Source organism: Leptinotarsa decemlineata, unplaced genomic scaffold (genome assembly GCF_025532065.1).
Source record: "Leptinotarsa decemlineata unplaced genomic scaffold, Ldec_3_MD MMD2_tig00026340_RagTag_RagTag, whole genome shotgun sequence".
Classification (NCBI taxonomy): domain Eukaryota; kingdom Metazoa; phylum Arthropoda; class Insecta; order Coleoptera; family Chrysomelidae; genus Leptinotarsa; species Leptinotarsa decemlineata.
The window spans coordinates 4,663,319-4,689,030 of record NW_027412694.1 but is presented as its reverse complement, the minus strand read 5'-3'; the positions used below and the strand labels follow the sequence as shown (position 1 = coordinate 4,689,030).

General features: G+C 33.6%; 1 protein-coding gene across 1 annotated transcript; it reads left to right on the top strand.

Annotated features, from left to right (window-relative positions):
• The first annotated feature begins 1,314 nt into the window (after nucleotides 1–1,314).
• LOC111505869 (uncharacterized) lies at nucleotides 1,315–24,884 on the top strand. Its single transcript, XM_074183573.1, has 4 exons — nucleotides 1,315–1,519; nucleotides 4,887–5,089; nucleotides 10,579–10,695; nucleotides 24,712–24,884. The coding sequence occupies exons 1-4, from the start codon at nucleotides 1,406–1,408 to the stop codon at nucleotides 24,878–24,880; spliced, it is 603 nt and encodes a 200-aa protein (XP_074039674.1). The 5' UTR covers nucleotides 1,315–1,405; the 3' UTR covers nucleotides 24,881–24,884.
• Nucleotides 24,885–25,712: the final 828 nt, after the last annotated feature.

Sequence of the window (25,712 nt, the reverse complement as noted above, 5' to 3'; positions counted from 1 at the left end):
GATGTCGCGCCCGTTGCCCGTGTAGGTGCGGTGTAGGGTAGTTGGCCAACAACTTTTGAGAGTACGCCGTGTGGTCTGCACCGTATACTCTTATGTTACCCCGAGCTACCTCTCCAACGTTGGATGAGTGACCGCAAGACACATCTCTCACACATCTAGCTTGAAACCGGCCCACGCCTATTGCCCGCAGATGCGGGATTGGGTAGTTGACCGGTGACTTCACTGGGTAAGTGCCGTGTGGTCTGCACCTGCCTCACTTCAACCAGTCGATACATTTGTTTGACGTAATTGGATATCAATGAGTCTTGATATAATTATGTTACTAGCAAAGCAAGTATTTCAAGTCACTACCGGGCTAGATACTTTGGTGCAACACTGCAAAGCACATGTGCCACTTAGTGCACATGATCAGATTGCTACACGGAACATGGGGTCGGGTAGTTCGGACAGAAATGACAGTTGTTCATGATTGTAATCGTGTAGTCTCATATAAATGTATTACATTTATTGCGAAATATCTTGTATATGTGTTTCTCGTGTCTTATTCAACTTAGCCGAGCCAATCTGGTGTATCAATCTGACTGTTCCTACACGACCAGTATTGTAAGCATCACATAAAATATATAGATCCGAATATTAGAGCAACTCCAATATTCTGCAATATCGAAGGAAGGTTAGGGACTCGTTTTTCTCTCAAAAATGCTTTCAAGAAAAGTGCCCGACCAAATTAGTCCCCCCGATTCGACAGAAAGCGACTTATTTCCGAAGTACGTGACAATTTATATGGATGCACTTGGTTTCGAGGTTCAACTCAATATCTATATTTCGAATTAAGTTTTTTTAAAACTCCTTTTGGAGAACGGCGTCGTTGTAAATTGAACTTGTCGGGATTTTTTTCCGAATAGATATAGTTCACCGTGATTTGAGTTCAGTGTGAATCGCATCTTCCACACAGATATTTTTCTAGGAAGTTTTTCTTCAATACTTGCGTAGGTCCGCAAAAATGTTCACATGTGAGATGGATAATTCTAGTTTGGATAAATAAATGAAAACATACAGCGATAAGTAGTTTTTGGTACCTACCTACCTACCTTCGATTATACAGATAGTATTAGTTTCGTAATAGTGTATCAGCAAGTTTTTGCATTGAAAATCATCATTTTGTTGGTTATTTTCTCAAAACAGATTAGGTATCGCTAGGGTTTCTTAGCGAAATAGTATCACACTGTATATAAATAAGCTACCGTGCTCTACAAATTGTAGATGTATCGATTAACAAGTATATGTTAATTGTTAGCCGAAACATTTGAATAACGTAAGGTGAATTCCACTAACGGCTCTTCGCTTATTTCAATTCCAATCTGAAGTAAAAATTGATGAACCGTTTGTTCAAGTGTCATTTATAATGATTCATAAAAAGTTTTTAGTTTTGATGAACATATTTTTCATTGTTACTGGTAGAAATGGACATCATTTGTCAAAGCGGTATCTTCTCTTCACGAGATCTACACAAGTACAGGTAATATAAAAATAAGTTACAGATTCAGTACCTAAGTAAATTTAGGAACCAGTCTGGCTATTTTCTGAAAGTTTTAGTCTAGGTACGGTACAGAAATATCAATTTTGTTTCAATTGAATATCATTCAAAGAATGTAAAAATACTACCAAACCTTTATTATCGATTATTAAATGTAACGAACAGCTATCACAGAACAATCAAAAGTAGAAAAATCATAAGTAAAGCACTTTATACTTATCACATTACTATTGAAAATATATAGGATCTTTCATTGGGCTGTAATAACTACGGTAGATCCTTTTCTGTCAACAGTGTGATAACGTACAAAAATTAAAAAGGTCTGTCACTAGTGAAATAATACATAACTGTCTATCTATCCTTGGTAACCCTCTGTATATTGCCGTGTTTGTTTTATATAAATTAAATTTGCCAGCTGCTGTCACCAGATGCAGATTTCTCCACATCAAAATTTGGATGTTGGGCATCGAAAAGGCTGTAGGGTTCGTGCGATCGCACGAAGGCCGGTTTTTTTGAAATCTGATCATTTGGTATAGCTTCTTATATTCTCTCTCATTATGTGGTTCCAGAACATAATTTTAATCTCAGTAAAAATGCTTTTCACTTACTATTCCCTCTATCAATATATTGACAAAAGGTCTCTAATTTGTTTTTGTTCTCTTAACTTCATCTCACTCTACGAGGATGGTATTTTTCTCTGTCCAAGAGAAAATGAAAGTCCAAGGTTTCAAATATAAAGTATAATCAGTGAAGCACCGACTCCATAGACAAAATTTAAAAATAAACGGATGAAATCTTATATAAAAAAATGTTGAATTCTATGAAAGAAAAGAAAATACAACAAATAATTCGCCGCCAATTTGGCCATGCTATTAACTATTAATTTAACCTATTGAACAACTACGAATGCACCAACTCAGTACAAAATACTTTTAGTTTCACTCTTACTTTAGGGAGAGTGGTGTATGACTTTAAATTTGTGCCCTTTTATGTAATTGTAATATGAACTCTAGCTAAACAACCCGCACTAACAACCCGACAATATATAACCTCTTTGCAAATAGGAAGTGGACTCAGACAAAATAATATGTGAACTCTCTCTCAATATCGACTGGTTAGTAAAAAAAATAACAAACACTCACATAACGCCTCTTTGGGTGGTTCATGGTCAACCATAGGTTTCGTTGACCCGGTTGACCTCATCTCAGCGTTTTTCAACCTTCCCAAGCGTATGATCATCGGCAGGATGTAATATATTCATTTGTTTAGTCTAGCCCATTGAACATTACCACAACAACGCTCGAAAGTCCGATAGTCATAAAGTAGTTCAAACGCTTTATCTGGGAAAATATCGACACCGAAGGATCAGGTGATCAAACTTGATCACTATGAATGAAATAATATTTTCCGTTAATCATCGCAATTGCAGTTACTACAAAGCGCTTCCTATTTTTAAACTTGAATGAAACAAATTATGTCTTAGATTTCGAAATTCCTTATTCATCTGAAAGACCTATTGATACCATTATGTGTGGAATATAACATCATTCATATGTCCGCCACGACTTCTCCTGGTGAAGCGCATCAATTGAAGAAAAAATGGAATATGCTGACTTCACTGATTTCACTTACTTTTGCTGACTTTCTAATTTGAAATATTTCAAAACTGGCAGACTCGAACAGGTTTAAAGTAAGTAAATCTTCCTTGTCTTTGAAGCGATCATGTGGGTAAGCATGAAAAATTTTTTGTTGATGCTCAGTAATGTTTCCTTATATTTTACTCTTCATGAGTAGAGAAAATCTTTCACTTCGTTTGGAAAAATATTATAATCTAAGAATTAATTTTCAGTATCAATTCTCTATTTGAAGTCAAATATCTCTAGACGCCCAAATATATTTTGGATATTTTTTAAGAATCTGATTTTCATACATACCGTCATGTTCCAACTATAATACCGAGGAAAATATAGAAAAAAATTAAAAAGTTCACTGACTTTAGACTTTGAGAATATCTGATTATATTGTTATGAAAATAATGTCAAATACTATACAGAGATCAAAATACTCCAGGTACGTTTTCGTTGACCTCAAGGAGATGAAAGTAAACTAATTCCCTTTTCTGTGAACTCGGCAAATTGAAAGGTATTTCATAGAACGAAAAATGGCAAAATCTTTCCTAACGTATCTTAAAAATCACTGAAAATCTGAAAAATAGGTGAATTTGCGGATATGAATGTGCTCAAACATTGTAAAAACAATAAAGTGGATGATATTAACATGAAAATTTCGTTCATTTTTTTTACCGTAATATTCCAATCATTGTAGAAAATCTGAATAACATCGCTATCCGGTATACTATCCGGTGAGAACGCACACGTTTTCTCTTATGAGGGTGGTCGTTCGTGGAGGGGCGTCAGTTGATTAACGAAAAATCAGATTTTAACGTATCTTTTCCTATCATTTCAGAAACTGTATGATGTAAAAGGCAAGTTTATGTTCATAAAACGCTCAAGATAACCAACTCAAAAATGGGTATGGTAAGATATCCGTAAAAAAATTCTGTAGACCTATAAGTAGTAAATTGTTTTGTTGTATCCCAAAGGAATGATGCACCGTTTTCGATGTGTAAATGTATAGATAACATCATCATATTACAACCAATTTACTGAAAACTTCAAATAATTATCTTGAATCACATCGTCCATTGGTAAAAACCGTGTAAAAAGCCGTTTTGTAATCAGCTGGTAAAACATTTCAACCCTTTCGGTCATAGTCAATTGACTACGTCAATTTTTTGAGAGATTTTTCATAAGATGCGGCGGAAATAATAGTATGTAGTGGGAACAAAGTATAAAAAATATTTCTCAAAGGTCGGACATAGAACCACATATGAGAATTATCAAATGCGGAGAAAAATTCAGTATACCATGAATAATGAGAGATCTTCTTGAAAAACTATAGATTGAAGAATTAAAAAATTCAACATTTCAATAAATGACCAAGTAAAGAATTGAATGATTTCACTCTTGGTAATTGAATGCACAGAAGTGATATATCTTTCATCAACACAATTATACACAATGATCATCTTCTTGAAGATGATCACATGTTGATTCAAACACGTGTCGATGTGTTCAAAATGACGGTTTGGTGTTGGGATACAATTCCAGCAATATTCATTAACACTTATATTATTCAAATAAGATCCCAAATATAACAGTTGAACTAGATAAGTACACTGCTACATAAAAAACGATTTTTTTTTTCAGCTGAAAAAGTTTTGTAGTTTTCTGATCTGATTTTGAAGAAATCCGGCAGTCAATTTTATGATACGTGCTTTAATTTTCAGTTCAGCGTGGGAATCTCATTTCCTTTAGTTTTACCGAGAAGATCCATCAATTTCAGTTTGGTGACACAAGCAACTTATTTATTGCCTTACAATATCTCAAACTTTCAACCAATAACAATATCAGCGAGAGATAGGGAGAAATCATCCGTCTTTGATATAAGCAGAAATAAATTCTATGAGTACATTATCGATTTTCTTGACAGGTGAGTATGCAGTGTGATATTCCATTACATATACTGAAGTCGAAGTAATGAGAAATCTTACGTCTCATTACCCTACCAAATTCTTTGATTTAACAATAAATTACATCATTGAATCGAACAACTTTGTAGCTGGTGTATCTCGGATGTTTTTCATACTAATACTACAGGAGTGGATCCAAAAATATCTAATGACGATCCCAAGGAAAAGCACAGGAGGTGGCTAAAGGAAGAAATATAGATAGATAGATAGATAAGGCGCTACGACAGTCCTCCTCTTCATTAAGAAGACCGTCCACATCAAAAACATGGACGCAACTGTCTCCAAAAAAGATATCGTCGATACTGTGTGGGAAAATAGGTTGGACGATGAGCATACTTGCAAACATGCAGAAACAAATTGTACAAAAATTCAGGTAATAACGACATGTTATAACGACACGGAGAGCCTAGAGGAAACGAATGACACGTACTACTACAACAAAGGTCATCAGCGATTTTAATGCCAAATCCCCAGAATTGTAAATGAATCTTGGTGATGCAAAAAGACATAAAATGATAGAGTGAATCGCAGCAAAAAACCCTATAGTTGGGAACCAGGATGGAAAAACAAACTTCGTACACCAGAAATATGGCTTCAATTTTGTATTGTTTCAACAGAGAACATCAGACCTCTCATCACTCTGTGGAAAAATGATCAATGCACCAAATGAAAACTGGAGTACAACCATTCCAGGAGAATTTTTCATGAAACTCAAGATTTGTCATGAGTTTATGCCTAGAAAACACCGGTATATTTGAAATAACGGAATCGCAGAACTTCGAAACCAGTGTCTTTGGTAGCGAAGACGGTACACAAGAAATGCATCAATAGCCGAAAACGAACGTATGAGGGAAGCTATTGAGAAGCTATACGAAACTATTGGGAAAAGATTGTACGTACACATGAAAGTACAAAGTAATAATAAAAGGCATACTAGGATTTCAACCTGACCAACCTCTTACCTTGGACGATATGGAAAAAGTGACTGATTATATCTTTCCTACTCAAGAAGAAGTATCATTTACCCTGAACAGAAGTTATGATTTCCATAGTTTCACACCCGAAGAAGTCAAAACCTTATCAATCGAATTCAAAAACAACACCGTCCCGGGTCCAAGTTATATGCATGAAAAAATAATGAAAGTAATAGCCTCAGAAAAACCGGACTACACCGTATCGGTTTATGATGACTGAGCGCAAAATGAAACGTACCCAACTGAGTGGAGAAAACCAATACTGGTATTTCTTTGGAAAGAAGATGAACCAATTGAAATTCACTGACCGTATAGACCAATTTGTTCACTTGATTTTGAAAGAACATCTACTCCTAAAGCATCTGGATGAATAATTAACGCAAACCAAAAATTTTGTCTCGCTGCAAAGTTCGAAATACTTTTTTAACCAAGAATAATATCGATATAACGTGATACAGGACACATGAGAAAAACTCCTGCTGCTAGAAGTATTAAAACAGCTTGATTATTCAACGAAAATGGCAAATATGTTCAAAAATTATTTTTTATATCCTACTCTCATTCACGAATTTACAAGCAGTAAAATCGACTTAGATTTGATATTTAAATGAAATTCATTCATTTAGTTCTATGAATGAATAAAGTTCATATGAGTTGACATTCTACAAGCAGTAGAATGTCAACTCATATCAAGTAATTTTCTCACCTGAGAGCACAGTTTAACAACAATTTTTGCATGTATAGGCCAATTATTTATACCTTTCATCCCATTATTTATGCCAACAGAGATTGGCAAAAATTGGTTAGTTAACAATTCAATAACTTTTAAAAAAATGGTGATAAAACTTTTTTTCTACAGGAGTCGATTCATTGAAGTGTTAAGAAGATACTAGATTTTTTAAAACATTCAAAATTACATTTTATGTCATAAAAAAATTATTTCTTTTGATAAACTCTCTTTAGCGGCAGCGCGCGCATGCCGTAACAGCCGCGCGGAACCCTATTTTCAACGTCAAATTGAAATTATAAATAATGGAGATAGAGTTTCAGGAGTCTAGACTTTTTTATCGAAAATTTTCTCCTCTTTAACGAATTTTTTTCAAAATTGCCTAATTATTATTATTTTTTGAGTTATTAACGAAAAACTAAATACCATTTTTTTCAATCGTATTTTGTTAATAACAACTGCAATTTTTTACCTGCACCAAAATCCTTCGAAAACAGTTTTCTAGAGGTGATTCCGAATCGAATGAGCTGTCACTCATATTTTTAGGACCTTTATCTCTATTTTTCATGTTTTTGAACTTGTTGATTAGACTAATAATAGGGGAGCCCAAGCGGTGATTTCGGGACTTACTGAAGCGTGGCAGATAATTATACAGAGGGCTATCTTGTACCCGGTTGAGTACCTCCACCAAATATCAGCCCCATATATAAGGTCGCCTGTGAGGGATAAAGGATTAGATTAGTAAAAAAATTGATCATCAGAAATTCTCGAGTGCGTTAGATTAAGGAAGGGTGAGTTATTTACTTGCTAAAAAGTATATATTTCAGTAATCTGACAATTTGAGAGTGACGTAAAGAAAGGGAGGGCAGCAAAGTTGTGAAAAAATAACGTAAATTCGACATTCTCGATCGTTGCAAATTTTTTTCTATTTTAAAGGAAATAATTTAAGGATAACGAAAAATATATAATCTGCCGAAATAACAAAAATTAGTCGATAAAGTTCAATGCGTACAGCTGTGTGATACCTATATTTCCCTCTCCGAGTTTCTATTCCTCTATTCTTAATTCATTTTTTCTCTATCTATTACTCTCTCACTCCGTCCCCACTCTGAATTCTGTTGCCATGACGTCATCACAGCTGATCACAGAGACTCGTTCATGATGAAAATGAAGATGATGATTAATTAATCAATTAATTGATGGATGTAGCGTTACTACGTGGTAGGAAATCTGAAGTGAAGAGAAATTAAACTCTATGTTTTTTACCACTTTCATTTGTAACTGACGTTACTGCAGTTTCATCCTATAAGGACATTTTCAAACTCATACAGTATATAAGGACATTTTCAAACTTATACAATATATATATTGAGTAAGAGACTATCCAGTCTCTTATTTTTGCTTAGACAGCTCAGGTACTGCCTCAATTCGAGCATGTTAAAAAATGTTTATTTTGGATTATTTCATTCTGTGATCAGCTTTGGTGCGATTCTGTGGGGTAATGCTGTTGATTCCTCAAAAATATTCAGGTTACAAAAACGCGCAATAAGATTATTAGCTGGGGCTAGGTATAGCCCACTGTTCAAAACAATGAGGATTCTACCACTCCGTTGTGTGTATATATACCAAAATTTACTAGAAATCCATTCAGAAAGGCAGAATATACAAAAAGTTTCTGGCCTGCATCATTACACTACCCGGGCTGCTACGGCTGATGATTTAGTATTGCCACGTTACAGGTTGTCCAAATCTGAGAAAAATTCATTAGATTTCAAACTATATAATAAATTGCCCTGCGAATTTAGATCCATGAACGAGAAATTGTTCAAAATTAATGTAAAAAATTATTTTCTCGAACATTGTTTTTATTCTAGAGACTAGTTTATTCAGACAAAAATTCAATTTTGACGTGTATTACCCAATTTATGTGATTGTGATATATTTTATATTGTATACCTGAAGGCTTTCAGATAATGTTATTATATATTCATTCAATATGATATATTAATTGTGATTGACTTGCTATAAACCATATCATGTATGAGTTACATAGTTAAATAAATATCTATCTATCTATCTATATCTATCTATCTATCTATATAAGTTTGAAAATGTCCTTATATACAATATATAAGTTTGAAAATGTCCTAATAGGACGAAACTGCAGTAACGTTAGTTACAAATAAAAGTGGTAAAAAACATAGATATTTTTCATTTCTCTTTTCTTCATTAATTAATCAATTGATTATGGAAAATTAAATTTTTTTGAGCATTTAAAAAAAAAAAAATTCCTATAAATACAAGTATTCTACTTGAAAAACATACACTTATTCATTTGCATGCTATTTCCTGAGCTTTTCAATTAATTAAGTTCAATGAATTAAAAAAAAAATAAAAAAAAATTGTTTCCGTCAGATTAAGCGAATAAAGATGAACTATATATATATATATCTCAATCAGACGCACTTGAGTATTTCAAAATGGCGAATTTTTTTGCACATCATAATAATGGCCGCGAGTTTGCGTCAGATCGAAATCATCAGATTATTGAATGGGAGCTTTTTTTGTTGCACTTAACACCCCCTTATTTAATTTTTTTTTCTTTTCACTTTTAAGCCATACGTACAACCACCCACATCATGCGAACGATCAGATTAACATACCAATATTATTAAAAATACGTAGGACATTGATGCTATCAATATCTGATGCGCTCGAGTATTTCCATGTAACAGTATTTTTTTACATATTGAAACATCTATAGCCGCTTCCCCCACTGGTGAAAAGAACTATATTATATAACATTTTTTTCTTCTTATCATTTGAGCTTTGCAATCTAATATGTCTCAATGACGCTCGAGTAAATCCTCATTTTGCATCGTAGGCTCACCTGCTATAAGCCAAGTTTCGACAACTACCTCCTATGAGATTCGTTCTCTCTCTTTCATTGCAAGGCAACTAGTTGAAAACATAATGCATTCATGATTCACCAGAATCAACCCTCCATAGGTGATGCTAGGCTGAACCGCACATACATTGCTTTGCTCAGCTGTCCTCAAAGAACAAGCCTGAGGAAGTGAGATCGATAACATCTCCCTTTACGGAGGCATCATCTATGTGATCGACAGGAAACTTTATCCTCAAACACCAAAGATAAACGAGGCTCTTCAAGGCAGTAAGTTGCAAAGCCAAACTTCGATATCAACCTCCGATGAAATTTGGCCACTGTCTTTCAGTGCAGCTTTCACTACAAGGCAACTAGTTGAAAACCATAGCAAAAAGACAGACACAATGCATTCATGATTCAACAGGAAACAGTGCTGTTTAAACCTGCCATTAGTCTCATTAGTGGTGCTGGGCTGAATCATGAATGCATTGCTGGACTGTGAAACACAGAGAACGAATCTCGTCGGCGCGACGCGACGACCTATGGCGGATTGAAACGGCACTGTCCGATGTTGAATCATCAATGTCTTGAGTTTTGGCTCTGGTATTCAACCAAAAATCTTGTTTCATAATGTAAACAATTAACGTAATATGGGAGCATAGATTTATTATTCATTTCAAACGGTGGAACAGGTTCAATGCATTCATTCAATCACTATTACGCTTTGTAATCGACGTGTAGCTTTCAACTATTCCTTATTTTTTCAATGAATCATCAGTTTTTCATCTCACAACCATTTTATTCTTGCAAGATTATCTTCAAAAAATATCTGAAAATCAAATTTGAAATTTCATATTTCAGCTTTGGGTTGGATGGCAAACAATGCCTTCTCAGATCGATATGCGAAATATCCGAAATTCCCATGAACATCAAAGACGAAGAAACTCTTCTTGAGAAAATAGTACATTTTGTTTTCACGTAAGTATCCAAGAAGTTATTTGAAAAAGTTATAGTAGAAAATTATATTTTACATTTAAGTGGCTGAGGAGTGGCTGGGGAGTGTTCCTCCTGACGAAAATCAAGTAGTTTTCATAAAAGAGCTCTAAAACAACGCATTTTTAAACTTATCATTACAACTTTTTTCTTTGAAAATTATTTAAATACTCAAAAAAAAGGAATGAAATAATGCATTCAACATTTAAAGGGATTCATTTCTATTTCACCATTTGGCTAATTGGTATAGCTAATAAAGGACAATGAATCTGTTACCTGTATGAGACAAACAAAGATGACATATTTCAGAGGCGTGCTGTTCAGTTTACTTATGTTCCGAGACATTCTGTGACATATGACATTTTGTGTACCTAACGTAATCTTCCTCTATATATAAATAAATAACAGAACAACTGTTGTTTTTTTGGGTTGTGGAGGTAGTATTGAACTATAATTTATATTTATTCTTGATTTATAAAGATAATTTTCCTTTTTAAGTGAAGTGAATTTGAAAAACTCATTAATTAAACTCAACTTTATTTTGATCAAACTTGCATTTGCAAGTTTGAACAAATTGAGGAACATTCCCCATTGTCTTGCTTCCTTAGATGAGTTTTATATTGCGAAGCACGAAATCGGTTCATACTGACATGGCCAGTGTTGCCTGGTCAACTTCGTATTTATCAATGGATTTTCATCAGAAAAACAGAAAATTAAAACAGTAACAAATATATTTCATAAATACATAGGTACCACATACGAGTATATGTGGTAAAATTGCTACATTCTAAACCGTAACAGATACGAAGACGATTAAATAGGAGAAAAGGTAACTGTCATCGGGAACAATGCAATGGTCGAAAAAAATTTACGGGGACTCTCGCCTTTCTCAAGTTATACGGGAAAAACCAAAAATGCAGTTTTTCGTTTTATTCGAATGGAATTGTTATTTCGGAGAATATCAAAAAATTAAAAATGAAAACGTTATTGTGTTCGAAGTGTACTATAATGATGTAATAATAAAACGTCGATAAAACGTCGGTCGATAAAACGTTTCGTGTCAACATGGCCACCATTAACTTTTTTTTTAATACGGACCAGTATTTTTTATTACAGATATTGATAAAGCGATACATTCAGAATCCAAGGGTGTATCTCATTTTATATTTTTATAGCGTTTAATTTGAAATACCAACCACCATCAGTCACAACAATCAAATAGAATAAAAATTATTTTATTATTATATGTATGTAGGATTTTGATATTATCTTTACTTATTTTATGTTTTGATTCTTGTAGATGTTCATACACTGTAGATTTTTTATCCAAACAGACGGGTTCATGGACCCTTGTGTCAAAATTTCCGTATAATATACTGCAGAACATTCACCACATTCTATTCTATGTACTCTATGTACTCTATGTATTCTATGTACAGTGGCAATGGCCGCACTGTATGAAATGGTTGTGATGTTTACTCCCAAATACAGTCGAAAAATACCTCAGTTACTTTGGCAATAAAGTTCAGCAATATTTCGTATTTTCTATTATCTTTCCCGAAACAGTGAAAAATGTATTTTGAAGGCATCATGAATATTTGAAATGACGGAAACTATAGAAAATAGTGAAAACTGAACGAAAAATCCGAGCAGGGGGCGGTATACTTCTGTCAACATTTTAATCAGACACCCTGCCACCTTCATATTTTGTTATAGTGTTAACAAAAGGAAACGAAGAAATATAGCAATGACGAAATCAAAAAACCGGTCGTCGGAGGCGGTACAAATTTACCAATATTTTTATTAGAGTCTCTGCCACTTTCATATTTCGTTATAGTGGTGACAACTGGAAATGAAAAAATATGTCAGCAGTGAAATCAAAAAACCGACCGTCGGGGGCGGTACAGATCGAGCAATATCTTTATTAGAGATTCTGCCTCCTTCATATTTTGGTATAGTGTTAAGAAATGGAAATAAAGAAATAAGTCAGAGGTGAAATAAAAAAACCGACCGTCGGGGGCGGTACAGATCCAGCAAAATCTTTATTAGAGATTCTGCCACCTTCATATTTTGGTAAAGTGTTAAGAAATGGAAATAAAGAAATATGTCAGAGGTGAAATCAAAAAACCGGCCGTCGGGGGCGGTACAGATCCAGCAATATTTTTATCAGAGACTCTGCCACCTTCATATTTTGGTATAGTGTTGAGAAATGGAAATGAAGAAATATGTCAGGTGTGAAATTAAAAAACCGGCCGTCGGAGGAGGTACAGATCCAACAATATTTTTATTAGAGACTCTGCCACCTTCATATTTTGGTAAAGTGCTAAGAAATGGAAATGAAGAAATATGTCAGGTGTGAAATCAAAAAACCGGCCGTCAGGGGCGGTACAGATCCAGCAATATTTTTATTAGAGACCCTGCCACCTTCATATTTTGGTATAGTGTTAAGAAATGGAAATGTAGAAATATGTCAGGTGTGAAATCAAAAAACCGGCCGTCTGGGGCGGTACAGATCCAGCAATATTTTTATTAGAAACTCTGCCACTTTCATATTTTGGTATAGTAATAAGAAATGGAAATAAAGAAATATGTCAGAGGTGAAATCAAAAAACCGGCCGTCAGGGGCGGTACAGATCCAGTAATATTTTTATTAGAGACCCTGCCACCTTCATATTTTGGTATAGTGTTAAGAAATGGAAATGAAGAAATATGTCAGGTGTGAAACCAAAAAACCAGCCGTCGGGGGCGGTACAGATCCAGCAATATTTTTATTAGAAACTCTGCCACTTTCATATTTTGGTATAGTGCTAAGAAATGGAAATGAAGAAATATGTCAGGTGTGAAATCAAAAAACCGGCCGTCGGGGGCGGTACAGATCGAGCAATATCTTTATTAGAAATTCTGCCTCCTTCATATTTTGGTATAGTGTTAAGAAATGGAAATAAAGAAATAAGTCAGAGGTGAAATGAAAAAACCGGCCGTCGGGGGCGGTACAGACCCAGCAATATTTTTATTAGAGACTCTGCCATTTTCATATTTTGGTATAGTACTAAGAAATGGAAATGAAGAAATATGTCAGGTGTGAAATCAAAAAACCGGCCGTCGGGGCGGTACAGATCCAGCAATATTTTTATTAGAGACTCTGCCACTTTCATATTTTGGTATAGTGTTAAGAAATGGAAATGAAGAAATATGTCAGGTGTGAAACCAAAAAACCGGCCGTCGGGGGCGATACAGATCCAGCAATATTTTTATTAGAGACTCTGCCACTTTCATATTTTGGTATAGTGCTAAGAAATGGAAATGAAGAAATATGTCAGGTGTGAAATCAAAAAACCGGCCGTCGGGGGCGGTACAGATCCAGCAATATTTTTATTAGAGACTCTGCCACCTTCATATTTTGGTATAGTGCTAAGAAATGGAAATGAAGAAATATGTCTGGTGTTAAAATAAAAAACCGGCCGTCGGGGGCGGTACAGATCCAGCAATATTTTTATTAGAGACTCTGCCACTTTCATATTCTGGTATAGTACTAAGAAATGGAAATGAAGAAATATGTCAGGTGTGAAATCAAAAAACCGGCCGTCGGGGGCGGTACAGATCCAGCAATATTTTTATTAGAGACTCTGCCACCTTCATATTTTGGTATAGAGTTAAGAAATGGAAATGAAGGAATATGTCAGATGTGAAATCAAAAAACCGGCCGTCGGGGGCGGTACAGATCCAGCAATATTTTTATTAGAGAACCTGCCACCTTCATATTTTGGAATGGTGTTAAGAAATGGAAATAAAGATATATGGCCAAGGTGAAATAAAAAAACCGGTCGTCGGGGGCGGTACAGATCCAGCAATATTTTTATTAGAGACTCTGCCACCTTCATATTTTGGTATAGTGTTAAGAAATGGAAATGAAGAAATATGTCAGGTGTGAAATCAAAAAACCGGTCGTCAGGGGCGGTACAGATCCAGCAATATTTTTATTAGAGACTCTGCCACCTTCATATTTTGGTATAGTGCTAAGAAATGGAAATGAAGAAATATGTCAGGTGTTAAAATAAAAAACCGGCCTTCGGGGGCGGTACAGATCCAGCAATATTTTTATTAGAGAGCCTTCCACTTTCATATTTTGGAATGGTGTAAAGAAATGAAAATGAAGATATATGGCCGAGGTGAAATAAAAAAACCGGCCGTCGGGGGTGGTACAGACCCAGCAATATTTTTATTAGAGACTCTGCCACCTTCATATTCTGGTATAGAGTTAAGAAATGGAAATGAAGAAATATGTCAGGTGTGAAATCAAAAAACCGGCCGTCGGGGGCGGTACAGATCCAGCAATATTTTTATTAGAGAACCTGCCACCTTCATATTTTGGTATGGTGTTAAGAAATGGAAATAAAGATATATGGCCGAGGTGAAATAAAAAAACCGGCCGTCGGGGGCGGTACAGGTCCAGCAATATTTTTATTAGAGACTCTGCCACCTTCATATTTTGGTATAGTGTTAAGAAATGGAAATGAAGAAATATGTCAGGTGTGAAATCAAAAAACCGGCCGTCGGGGGCGGTACAGATCCAGCAATATTTTTATTAGAGAACCTGCCACCTTCATATTTTGGTATGGTGTTAAGAAATGGAAATAAAGATATATGGCCGAGGTGAAATCAAAAAACCGGCCGTCGGGGGCGGTACAGGTCCAGCAATATTTTTATTAGAGATCCTGCCACCTCCATATTTTGGTATAGTAGTCACAGCTGCACATAAAGAAATATGACCGAGGTGAAATCAAAAAACCGTTCGTCGGCGGTGGTACAGATCCAGCAATACTTTTATTAGAGCCTAAATCACTTTCATATTTTGTTGTAGTTTATTGATTAAGTATAAAGAGAAATGGCAGATAGGAAATTAAAACCGGCACATGCGAAATAAATACAAAATTATAAACAATGAATGGCAATGCAAACTGAAATATATTACTTATTAAAATCTCAAAAAAAAAACAAAACATAAATCATATCCTAAAAAATGCAAATATATCATAAATCAAAGTCTCTAATAAAAATATTGCTGGATCTGTACCGCCCCCGACGGCCGGTTTTTTGATTTCACACCTGACATATTTCTTCATTTCCATTTCTTAGCACTATACCAAAATATGAAGGTGGCAGAGTCTCTAATAAAAATATTGCTGGATCTGTACCGCCCCCGACGGCCGGTTTTCTTATTTCACCATGGCCATATATTTTTATTTCCATTCCTTAACACCATTCCAAAATATGAAAGTGGAAGGCTCTCTAATAAAAATATTGCTGGATCTGTACCGCCTCCGATGGCCGGTTTTTTGATTTCACACCTGACATATTTCTTCATTTCCATTTCTTAACACTATACCAAAATATGAAGGTGGCAGGGTCTCTAATAAAAATATTGCTGGATCTGTACCGCCCTCGACAGCCGGTTTTTTGATTTCATATCTGACATATTTCTTCATTTCCATTTCTCAACACTATACCAAAATATGAAGGTGGCAGAGTCTCTAATAAAAATATTGCTGGATCTGTACCGCCCCCGACGGCCGGTTTTTTGATTTCACAACTGACATATTTCTTCATTTCCATTTCTTAGCACTATAACAAAATATGAAGGTGGCAGATTCTCTAATTAAAATATTGCTGGATCTGTACCACCCCCGACGGCCGATTTTTTGATTTCACCTTGGCCATATATCTTTATTTCCATTTCTTAGCACTATACCACAATATGAAGGTGACAGAGTCTCTAATAAAAATATTGCTGGATCTGTACCGCCCCCGACGGCCGGTTTTTTCATTTCACACCTGACATATTTCTTCATTTCCATTTCTCAACTCTATACCAAAATATGAAGGTGACAGAGTCTCTAATAAAAATATTGCTGGACCTGTACCGCCCCCGACGGCCGGTTTTTTGATTTCACCTCGGCCATATATCTTTATTTCCATTTCTTAACACTATACCAAAACATGAAGGTGGCAGAGTCTCTAAAAAAAATATTACTGGATCTGTACCGCCCCCGACGGCCGGTTTTTTGATTTCACCTCTAACATAGATCTTGATTTCTATTTCTTAACACTATACCAAAATATGAAGGTGGCAGAGTCTCTAATAAAAATATTGCTGGATCTGTACCGCCCCCGACGGCCGGTTTTTTTATTTCATTTCTGACATATTTTTTTATTTCCAGTTGTCACCACTATAACAAAATATGAAGGTGGCAGATTGTCTGATTAAAATCAGACAGACAGACAGTATACCGCCCCCTGCTCGGATTTTTCGTTTAGTTTTCACTATTTTCTATAGTTTCCGTCATTTCAAATATTCATGATGCCTTCAAATTACATTTTTCACTGTTTCGGGAAAGAGAATAGAAAATACGAAATATTGCTGAACTTTATTGCCAAAGTAACCGAGGTCGAAAAATTGTGAAATTGAGCGCGAGATGAATCTGGAAAAGTGCACCAAGTGAAAATACGGCTGCTGATATTGTCAGTAAGTTGAAGTTCCGTCACCAAATGTTGAATCACCTCCCAATTGTGAGAACTCCACCCAACAAATTGACCTTGACACCAAGTGAATCGTATTGTTGCCAAATTGTAACAGATAGCGAGAATTTTGAGAAACTTCACTTTATGATTTATAAACCAAATAATTATAGCTGCAACTATGAACGATTCCACAAATTTATCGGCAAAGCATCTCCAGTTATATAATTTACTACTGAAGGCGAATCAGGACCAAACCAATTAGATCAAAGACGAGTTTCAAAGAACAACTTGTAAATTGATACAAAAATTGAATGAGACTAATTTCGAAATCGAAATATTGAAACAAAAATGTGTTGAGATGGAAAAAAAAATGAAACGAAATAATATTGTTGTTTTTGGTATTGAGAAAGAGGAAAATGAAAATATTATCAACAAAGTTATTGATACTCTGAACAGAAATCTAGAGTCTAAAAGTAAATGAAGAGCATATAAACGACATATATAGACTGGGAAAAGGATCCAGATCTCCTATACTTGTTGAAGTTATTTCAGCCCTTCAGAAAAAAATCTTTATTCAGCAACAAGGAGAAACTCAAACAACTGGGGGAAAAGAATATTTCAATTGCAGATGATTTATCGGCAGCAGATAGAGAGACAATGGAGGTTTTGAAATATCATCAAAAAACCGCTCAATCGCAGCACCTAGATGCAAAAATAAGAGGCTTTGAACTTATCGTGAACGGAAAACCATACTCTATTGAAGAACTACAAAATAAATAAAAATTGGAAGACGAGAAAGAGGAAGGTTCTTCGATTGAAGATGGAATTGAGAGTGAGGAAGACACGTCCGTTGAAAAATCTGAAATGAAAAGAAAGAAGAGAAATCTCAAATATAATCTCGTAAATACCAGAAAAAATAAAAAATAAAGTAAATTAAATAAACTTCCAATTCATAATTAAATAATAAATTGTAAATCAAAAAGAAAAGATGGATACATACATTAGAGAATATGAAAACGAACCCATTTCTGCCAATATAATAGGAGACCTTGATTGCTTCAGGGACATCGTTGACCCCGGTGAGTTGAAAATTATACATATACGCAGTGTTGCAAAAAATATACATTCCTTCTTAGTCTTTCTTGATAAACTTTTAGTCGATACAGATGTAATAATACTTACAGAAACACACCAGCTCTCTGATCCCAACTTATACAGAATTCAAGGTTATCAATTGGTGTACAGTCATGGATCACTCAACAAAAATGATGGGACAATTATCTTTATGAAGAAGTCACTAAAAGTGACAACATGTTAACTACTGATTGGTGAAGTTGATGCACTAAAAATTCTGATTTCCACTTAAAAAAAAAGTTAATACTACTGCCATTTATCGTTCACCGAGCATTGATCCGAAAGTTTTTAACCAACATTTTCTGGAATATCTGAGAAATTTCCAAAAAACAGAAATTAATATAATTATAGGAGACATAAATATAAATTTGATTGGAGATTCTGATTATATAGAGGAGTATAAGAATATCCTCAGTTACTTTGGATTTGTTTCATATATAAATGAGTATACACGAAGCTGTTTAGATCATTTTTTTGTTAATAAAAACACAAACTGCAGGGAAATGCAAATGAAATATTTCATCTCCAGATATAACATTACAGATCATAATCCAATAGGACTTATTTTCCACAAGAAAGCAAACAAGTCAAATGTGAAACAGAATGACTTCAAATTATTCTTAATCACGACAAATTGAGGAATTCTTTGCGAAATGAAACCTGGAATGAACTTGAATTTCACTAGTTCGGACTTCCATTGTCTATAAAATGATTTGAAATCCCTGAAACAAGTAAAAAAGAATAATTAAAAAAGAATAGTTGAAAATAACAATTATATTAAGCAACAATAAACCTGAAATGAAATGATAGTAAAATAACCTACAAGTAAAAATATAATAATTGAATAAATAAAAATTAAAGGAATGCAAAAAAAAGAAAATAATAAAAATAAAAAAGTGTAGAGATTCCAAGTCACGTTAGTTCACGACGTTTCGATTGTTGGTATCTACAATCGTCTTCGGGTGATGACTGGACTGATTCCTCCGAGAGATCTATTTTATAGGTCGTTGAAATACTTTCACTTTCTCTACTTTCCATTTTCCGCTTCACTGATTCCGTGAGAGATGACCGATTTGGCGGGAGTTGGTCATTTCTCGTTTGATGATGGGTTTCCATATGTTTCGTATATCTACGCTGGCCTGGCTGAATACGTTGTTGGACAACATGTATGTTGTCCAACAACGTATTCAGCCAGGCCAGCGTAGATATACGAAACATATGGAAACCCATCATCAAACGAGAAATGACCAACTCCCGCCAAATCGGTCATCTCTCACGGAATCAGTGAAGCGGAAAATGGAAAGTAGAGAAAGTGAAAGTATTTCAACGACCTATAAAATAGTCATCTCTCGGAGGAATCAGTCCAGTCATCACCCGAAGACGATTGTAGATACCAACAATCGAAACGTCGTGAACTAACGTGACTTGGAATCTCTACACTTTTTTAATTTTATTATTTTCTTTTTTTTGCATTCCTTTAATTTTTATTTATTCAATTATTATATTTTTACTTGTAGGTTATTTTACTATCATTTCATTTCAGGTTTATTGTTGCTTAATATAATTGTTATTTTCAACTATTCTTTTTTAATTATTCTTTTTTACTTGTTTCAGGGATTTCAAATCATTTTATAGACAATGGAAGTCCGAACTAGTGAAATTCATCACGAAACATTGTCAATCACCTTCAAACAAACGTGGAATGAACTTCATCAAGAGAATAGTGTAGATAATATTTCTGCTAAATATATTGAGAAAATGAAAAATTACACAGAATTTCATACAAAAAAAGTTAAAATAAAAACTAAAATCAGGTTTATAAAAAAATGGATGACTTCATCTTTGCTGAATTCAATTAACGAAAAAAATGAACTTTACAAATTATCTCTAAAATATCCGCAAAATGAAGAATTGAAAGAAAGGTATAAAAATTACAAAACCAAGATCAAAAAATTAACTAAACAAGGAAAAAAAGATCATTTTTCTAAACAAATTGAAAAAATCAAAACACATCTAAAGCTTTATGGAAAACTGTAAATTATCTATGTGGAAAAGGTAAAACTAAAAGAAACATAGAGGCTTTGAATATACATTATAAATACTGTAATACATTCATAATAAGCCATGTGATTCCCTGCATTTATTGTCGAAAATTACAAAATATATTGTGAAAATTACAGTATTTATATTGTAAAATCACATGACTCAATATGTATGTTCACAAGGAGTTTTCACAGAATTCATTTGGTAATATGACGTTCACAGAAATTCCTGTGATATCACATTATTTTACGTTGGTTACAAAAAGGCCAACGTAGTATTATGTGATTTCACAAGAATAATTTTTGCAGTGATGGGAAAATGAGAATATGAACTAACATTGACCATCCTAAAACCTCACTGATTACATGTTTCCATTCCTCTTACAAAATTACCATTTTCTCTCTTATTAAGAAGGAATAACTTTCCTGACAACAAAATAAAAAATAAATTATTTATGTGAGAACAAAAGTCGAGTTTCTCTTAAACAATTTCGTTCATGTTTTGATGTAAAAACCAAAAAAGAATCTACTTCAATTATCGTTCATCGTTCTACCTCGAATATTACGGACTATACGGGGGTATTTCCATGAGAAGATAGAAACACTGTATTTGTTAACAAAATTTTACTTTATGTTAAAGATAATAAAATTCAACTCACCCCTCATGAAAATTCTTACAATACCAGAAGAGCTGATGCAATTTTCTTTCCCAGAAGTGAAAAATGTATAGGTCAACAAAGTGTAAATTACCTTGCTTCAAGAATATATAGTTTGTTACCAAATGAGCTAAAGAATATATCTGTTGATAAGTTATTAAAAGAAAACAAAAAAGTTGATAGTCAGTAGTAGACCAATTGTCAATACAATTTTCAAGCAAAGACTATAGAGAGAAAAAAAAATGAATTACACCTATTACAACCAATTACAAGTATCTGTGTCTATATGTCGTATTATCCAGTATTGAACGACGTTACCCCAAAAATGTAAAATCAACCGGATTGTGACTTGAATATACCTAACTGATTCGGGAAAAAACTTTAGAATTAGAATGTGATCAATAGTATCGTAGTTGTTTTGATACAACGATATGAAAATGTTAGATATTACATTTTTTTATCGATTATGTTAATTGTACTCTTATATTAAATTTATTTTGTTACTCCCTTCATATACACATATACAAGTAGCTTTTGCAGCTACTTCTGTGTTTTTTTCGTGTGTATTCACCACTTATCCTAATTTATTGAGTAACTGTATTTTCAAATGCTTTTTTTTAATGTATTTATATGTTGTTTACTGCGAATAAACCTTATTATTATTATTACTCGTATACCTGAACAGAATTCTGCTCAAATTATCATTACTTATCCAAATGCATTGAAATTGTTCTGAATTCGTATAAATTTCTTGAGGTTCATTGGCGGTAGATTCGGATACATTTCATTGAACTTTCTACATGTTCTGCTGATAATTTTGTCACACTGTCCAAAAATAATAAACAAATTCATAAGAACTTCGTTTGAATAGTTTTGTTCCATCGTTTTGAAGGTATTTGCAACTTCTGAAGTGACGAAAATGTCGATATTATTAGGAGAATGTCACAACGCTACTGTCAAATAGTAATCATGGCCTGTTTACCAAATACCGAATGGAAATACCATTCTGAAGGGACATTTTCACAAATAAATGTTCATAAGTCCGAAACTTGACTAGTTAGGTATGGGTATGATATACATAGAAAGAAAGCAAATTTCAGCAGCTTTCCGAATTTTCAATAATATACAGGGTGTTCCATTTAAAATAATCAAATGTCAGCAACTTTTTCAAGCAAACGAAAAAACTGTATTTTTTTACCACCCTGTATTGAAGTAACGGATATTAGGCTGACGTGTGGGAAGTGTCCAAGTATCACCTAACTCCAAACCAAATTTCGATATCATAGTACTTCTTAACTAAAAGATATCGGCATTTTTAGAAGTCATGATTTTCGAAGAAAAAAATTGAAATTAATTTTTATTTCGAAAACGGTAACAGATAGGTATAGGAAAATATCAAGAAAAGTTGTCGAGCAATTGTTGGAGATTCCAAAAATAATATTATATACAGAGTGTTCCTTTTGAAAAATCGAAGTTGCTACTGCTTTCTAATAGAAGCGGCAACACCGCATTGTTGAAAATATTTTAGTTGGCTAGAGAATGTCCGAATATGCCCTCCATTAAATTTTCAAAGTGATCCGTTGTCTGGTTCACCAGAAACGTCTAATGTGCCATCCACCGTGAATCAGCCTGTATTTACATGTATTGTATTTTCTGATATTTGAGTATAATTAACTTATAAGTGTTTTATAACTTTTATCGGATATTATCTTTTCTATTAGAAAAACTGTTACCTAATTGTTAACCGCAATTTGTTCAATTATCTTCAGTTCATCCTTGAAATTATTTTCAGGTAATGAGATTGCGAAAGCTCTGTGTATCATTGACCTGAAGGCGGATAATTTATGTGAAATTAGACTGAAAGAGTCAAAGGAAACTGTTCAGTCAGTGAAGGTGTTTTTCCGATATTGAATTGAAAACCATTAATAATTCTTAGATTTGACTATTTCAAGAGTTAATAATGGTTTTTAATATCTACCAGAGAAACACCTTCACAAACTGTATAATTCTCTTTCAGTCTGATCTCACATAAATTATCTACCTTCAGGTCAATGATACACATAGCTTTCCTTCACCTGAAAATAATTTAGAGGATGAACTGAAAATAATTAAACAAATTGCGGTAAACAACTAAATATCAGTTTCTCTAATAGAAAAGATGATATCAGATAGAAGTCATAAAACACTTATAAGTAAATCATACCGAAATATCAGATACCACAATGCATGTAAATATAGTACAAATAATTACTCAGATGAACTTTCAGAAAATATTCAAAATTACTTCTCTCAATACAAAATAACAACAGCTGTCATAAGTAATAATGATTCAGGCAGAATTCTGTTCAATACAAAACCCTAACGAAATAGAATGGAGAAATCAGGTGAATGCTCTGCAGTATATAAGGAAATTTAATTAATTACTACTACTACTAATTTCACTAAACTGACAATGTTTATATTAAATAAATATAGTGTAAAAAGGACAAACACGCTTTTATAGCATACAAAACTAAAAAATGAATAATAAATATAGTTTGAAAAACTAAAAAACACGCTTCCAAAGAACATCGAACTAAAAAATTAAAAATGATTTTTTAAAATAAGCTTAAAACAATAGGGAACGAAAAATACTAGTATTATTGTGAATAAAACGTGGGCGCTTTGTGCCATATTTTTTGTATATCAAGTGCCCGTCGCTTTTTCCACAATAATACTATTATTTTACATTCGATATTGTTTTAAGCTTATTTAAGAAAAAACTATTTTTAACTTTTCAGTTCGATGTTCTTTAAAAGCGTGTTTTTTAGTTTTTAAAACTATATTTATTCATAGACAAAATCAACGTATTACAAAAAAGGATTTTGAAAATAATTTTTGAAAAAAATATCAGATATTTTTCTGAAGGTATATATAATGAAACTCAAATAATGGATGCTCGTCAACTTTCCTGTCGAAAAATTCTAGTATTTTTAAAAAAAGGAAAAAATACTAAGCATACTCACAATACGAGAAGACATGATGCACTGTATTTTCCTCGAAGCGAAAAAACAATTGGGGAACACATATTATGTCGCACCCGGATCATGGACGTTGATACCAGAAGACCTGAAAAATATTTTAAACTTTCATTATCATAAAAGTGAGCTTAAATTATAGATATTGAAAAATGAGCTTAAATTTTTTAAAACTTATTGAAATGAATCAAACCGAAAGTGACAATATACCGAATATTACCCAAACACATGATTGTGACAATATACCGAATATGAAAATATACTTTCACTTACCAACTATGATGCCAAACACACTATTGTGACAAATTTTATTTTTAGTATTTTGAATATCACGCACGAGCAGCGAAATGACTGCTTCAGTGATCTGCACTTTTTAATTCACAAATCAGTTTTACTTTATTAAATACCTATTTTTATTATATACCTATCTATATGCTGTATTATTATCTATATGTTGTATTACTGTGTATTTGAGAAATTTATTTGTAAAAATTCTTGAATTAAACTTTTTATTATTTATTTATTATTGTAATAGGATAAAACCCGAAACCGGTCGTAGAAATGAAATAACTAGTGGAAATTAGACAAAAATGTTCTTAATCATTACATTAAATTTTTCTATTGAATTTTCAGGCCATCTTTGGAAACAACATGGAACGAAACTGAAAAAATTAAGAAGAAATTCTTTCAGAAACTACTGTTGGCAGAAAAAATTGGAAGAGAAGACGGGGACTGTTCAGATATTTATTCCGATTGTGTAGTATCACTAGTTGATCTATTCACAGCGAAATATACCATATAACAAATCAATAGAACTTAATTTAATTTTTCATTTCCAGAAATCGAACAATTATGGAGGTGAATGATTGAGTTCAAATTGAAGACGTTAAACATATATTAATGTCAACTCTGATAACGACCTACGAACAGAAAGGCTACCAGAGTTCAAAATGCACTTTGTTTACAAACTGGAAGTTTGTTGAAAGCGTAACATGCATTTGATTACAGCTTGTCAAATCTAGGAGTGACTTGAGAAACCTTTCTCTCTCTTCTCTCTTTCATTCTCAATGTCTTCTAACAAACGCAAATCTAGTGTGTGGGACCATAACGGAATTCAGAAAGCTCTTTCTACATTTGACAAGATGTACAGCTACCGGTGGGAGAAATCATATCTGCGTAAAGTTTGGGTCGTAAAATTGTATATGTTTATGCAATTTACTTTAGAATTCTGTCACTAACCGAATACGGTCCTGAATTTGGATGTTTACGGCTGGAATAATCTAACAGACCGATAACATATTTCTACAAATCTACTGCACAGCTTGAGGGAGGGGCTTCTGAGCGGCCATGACACAGTCCGGCAATGTACTTCTAAATGAATTCCGAAATATCAAGATAAATCTTATTGTGAATGAGAATTCAGAAGTGTAGATCTAAAGCTGTTCCAATCATCCAAATTTGCAAGAATAGTCAATTGCAAGATTTGACTTCAACTTACATACAAACATACACACATGCACCCACGCGCACATGCACACATGAACATTTAAACATACATACATAAATACAAATTCAAAAAATGTAAGCTTGTAGTGAGAACGCAATCAATTTACGCATAAACAGTAAAGCATCAA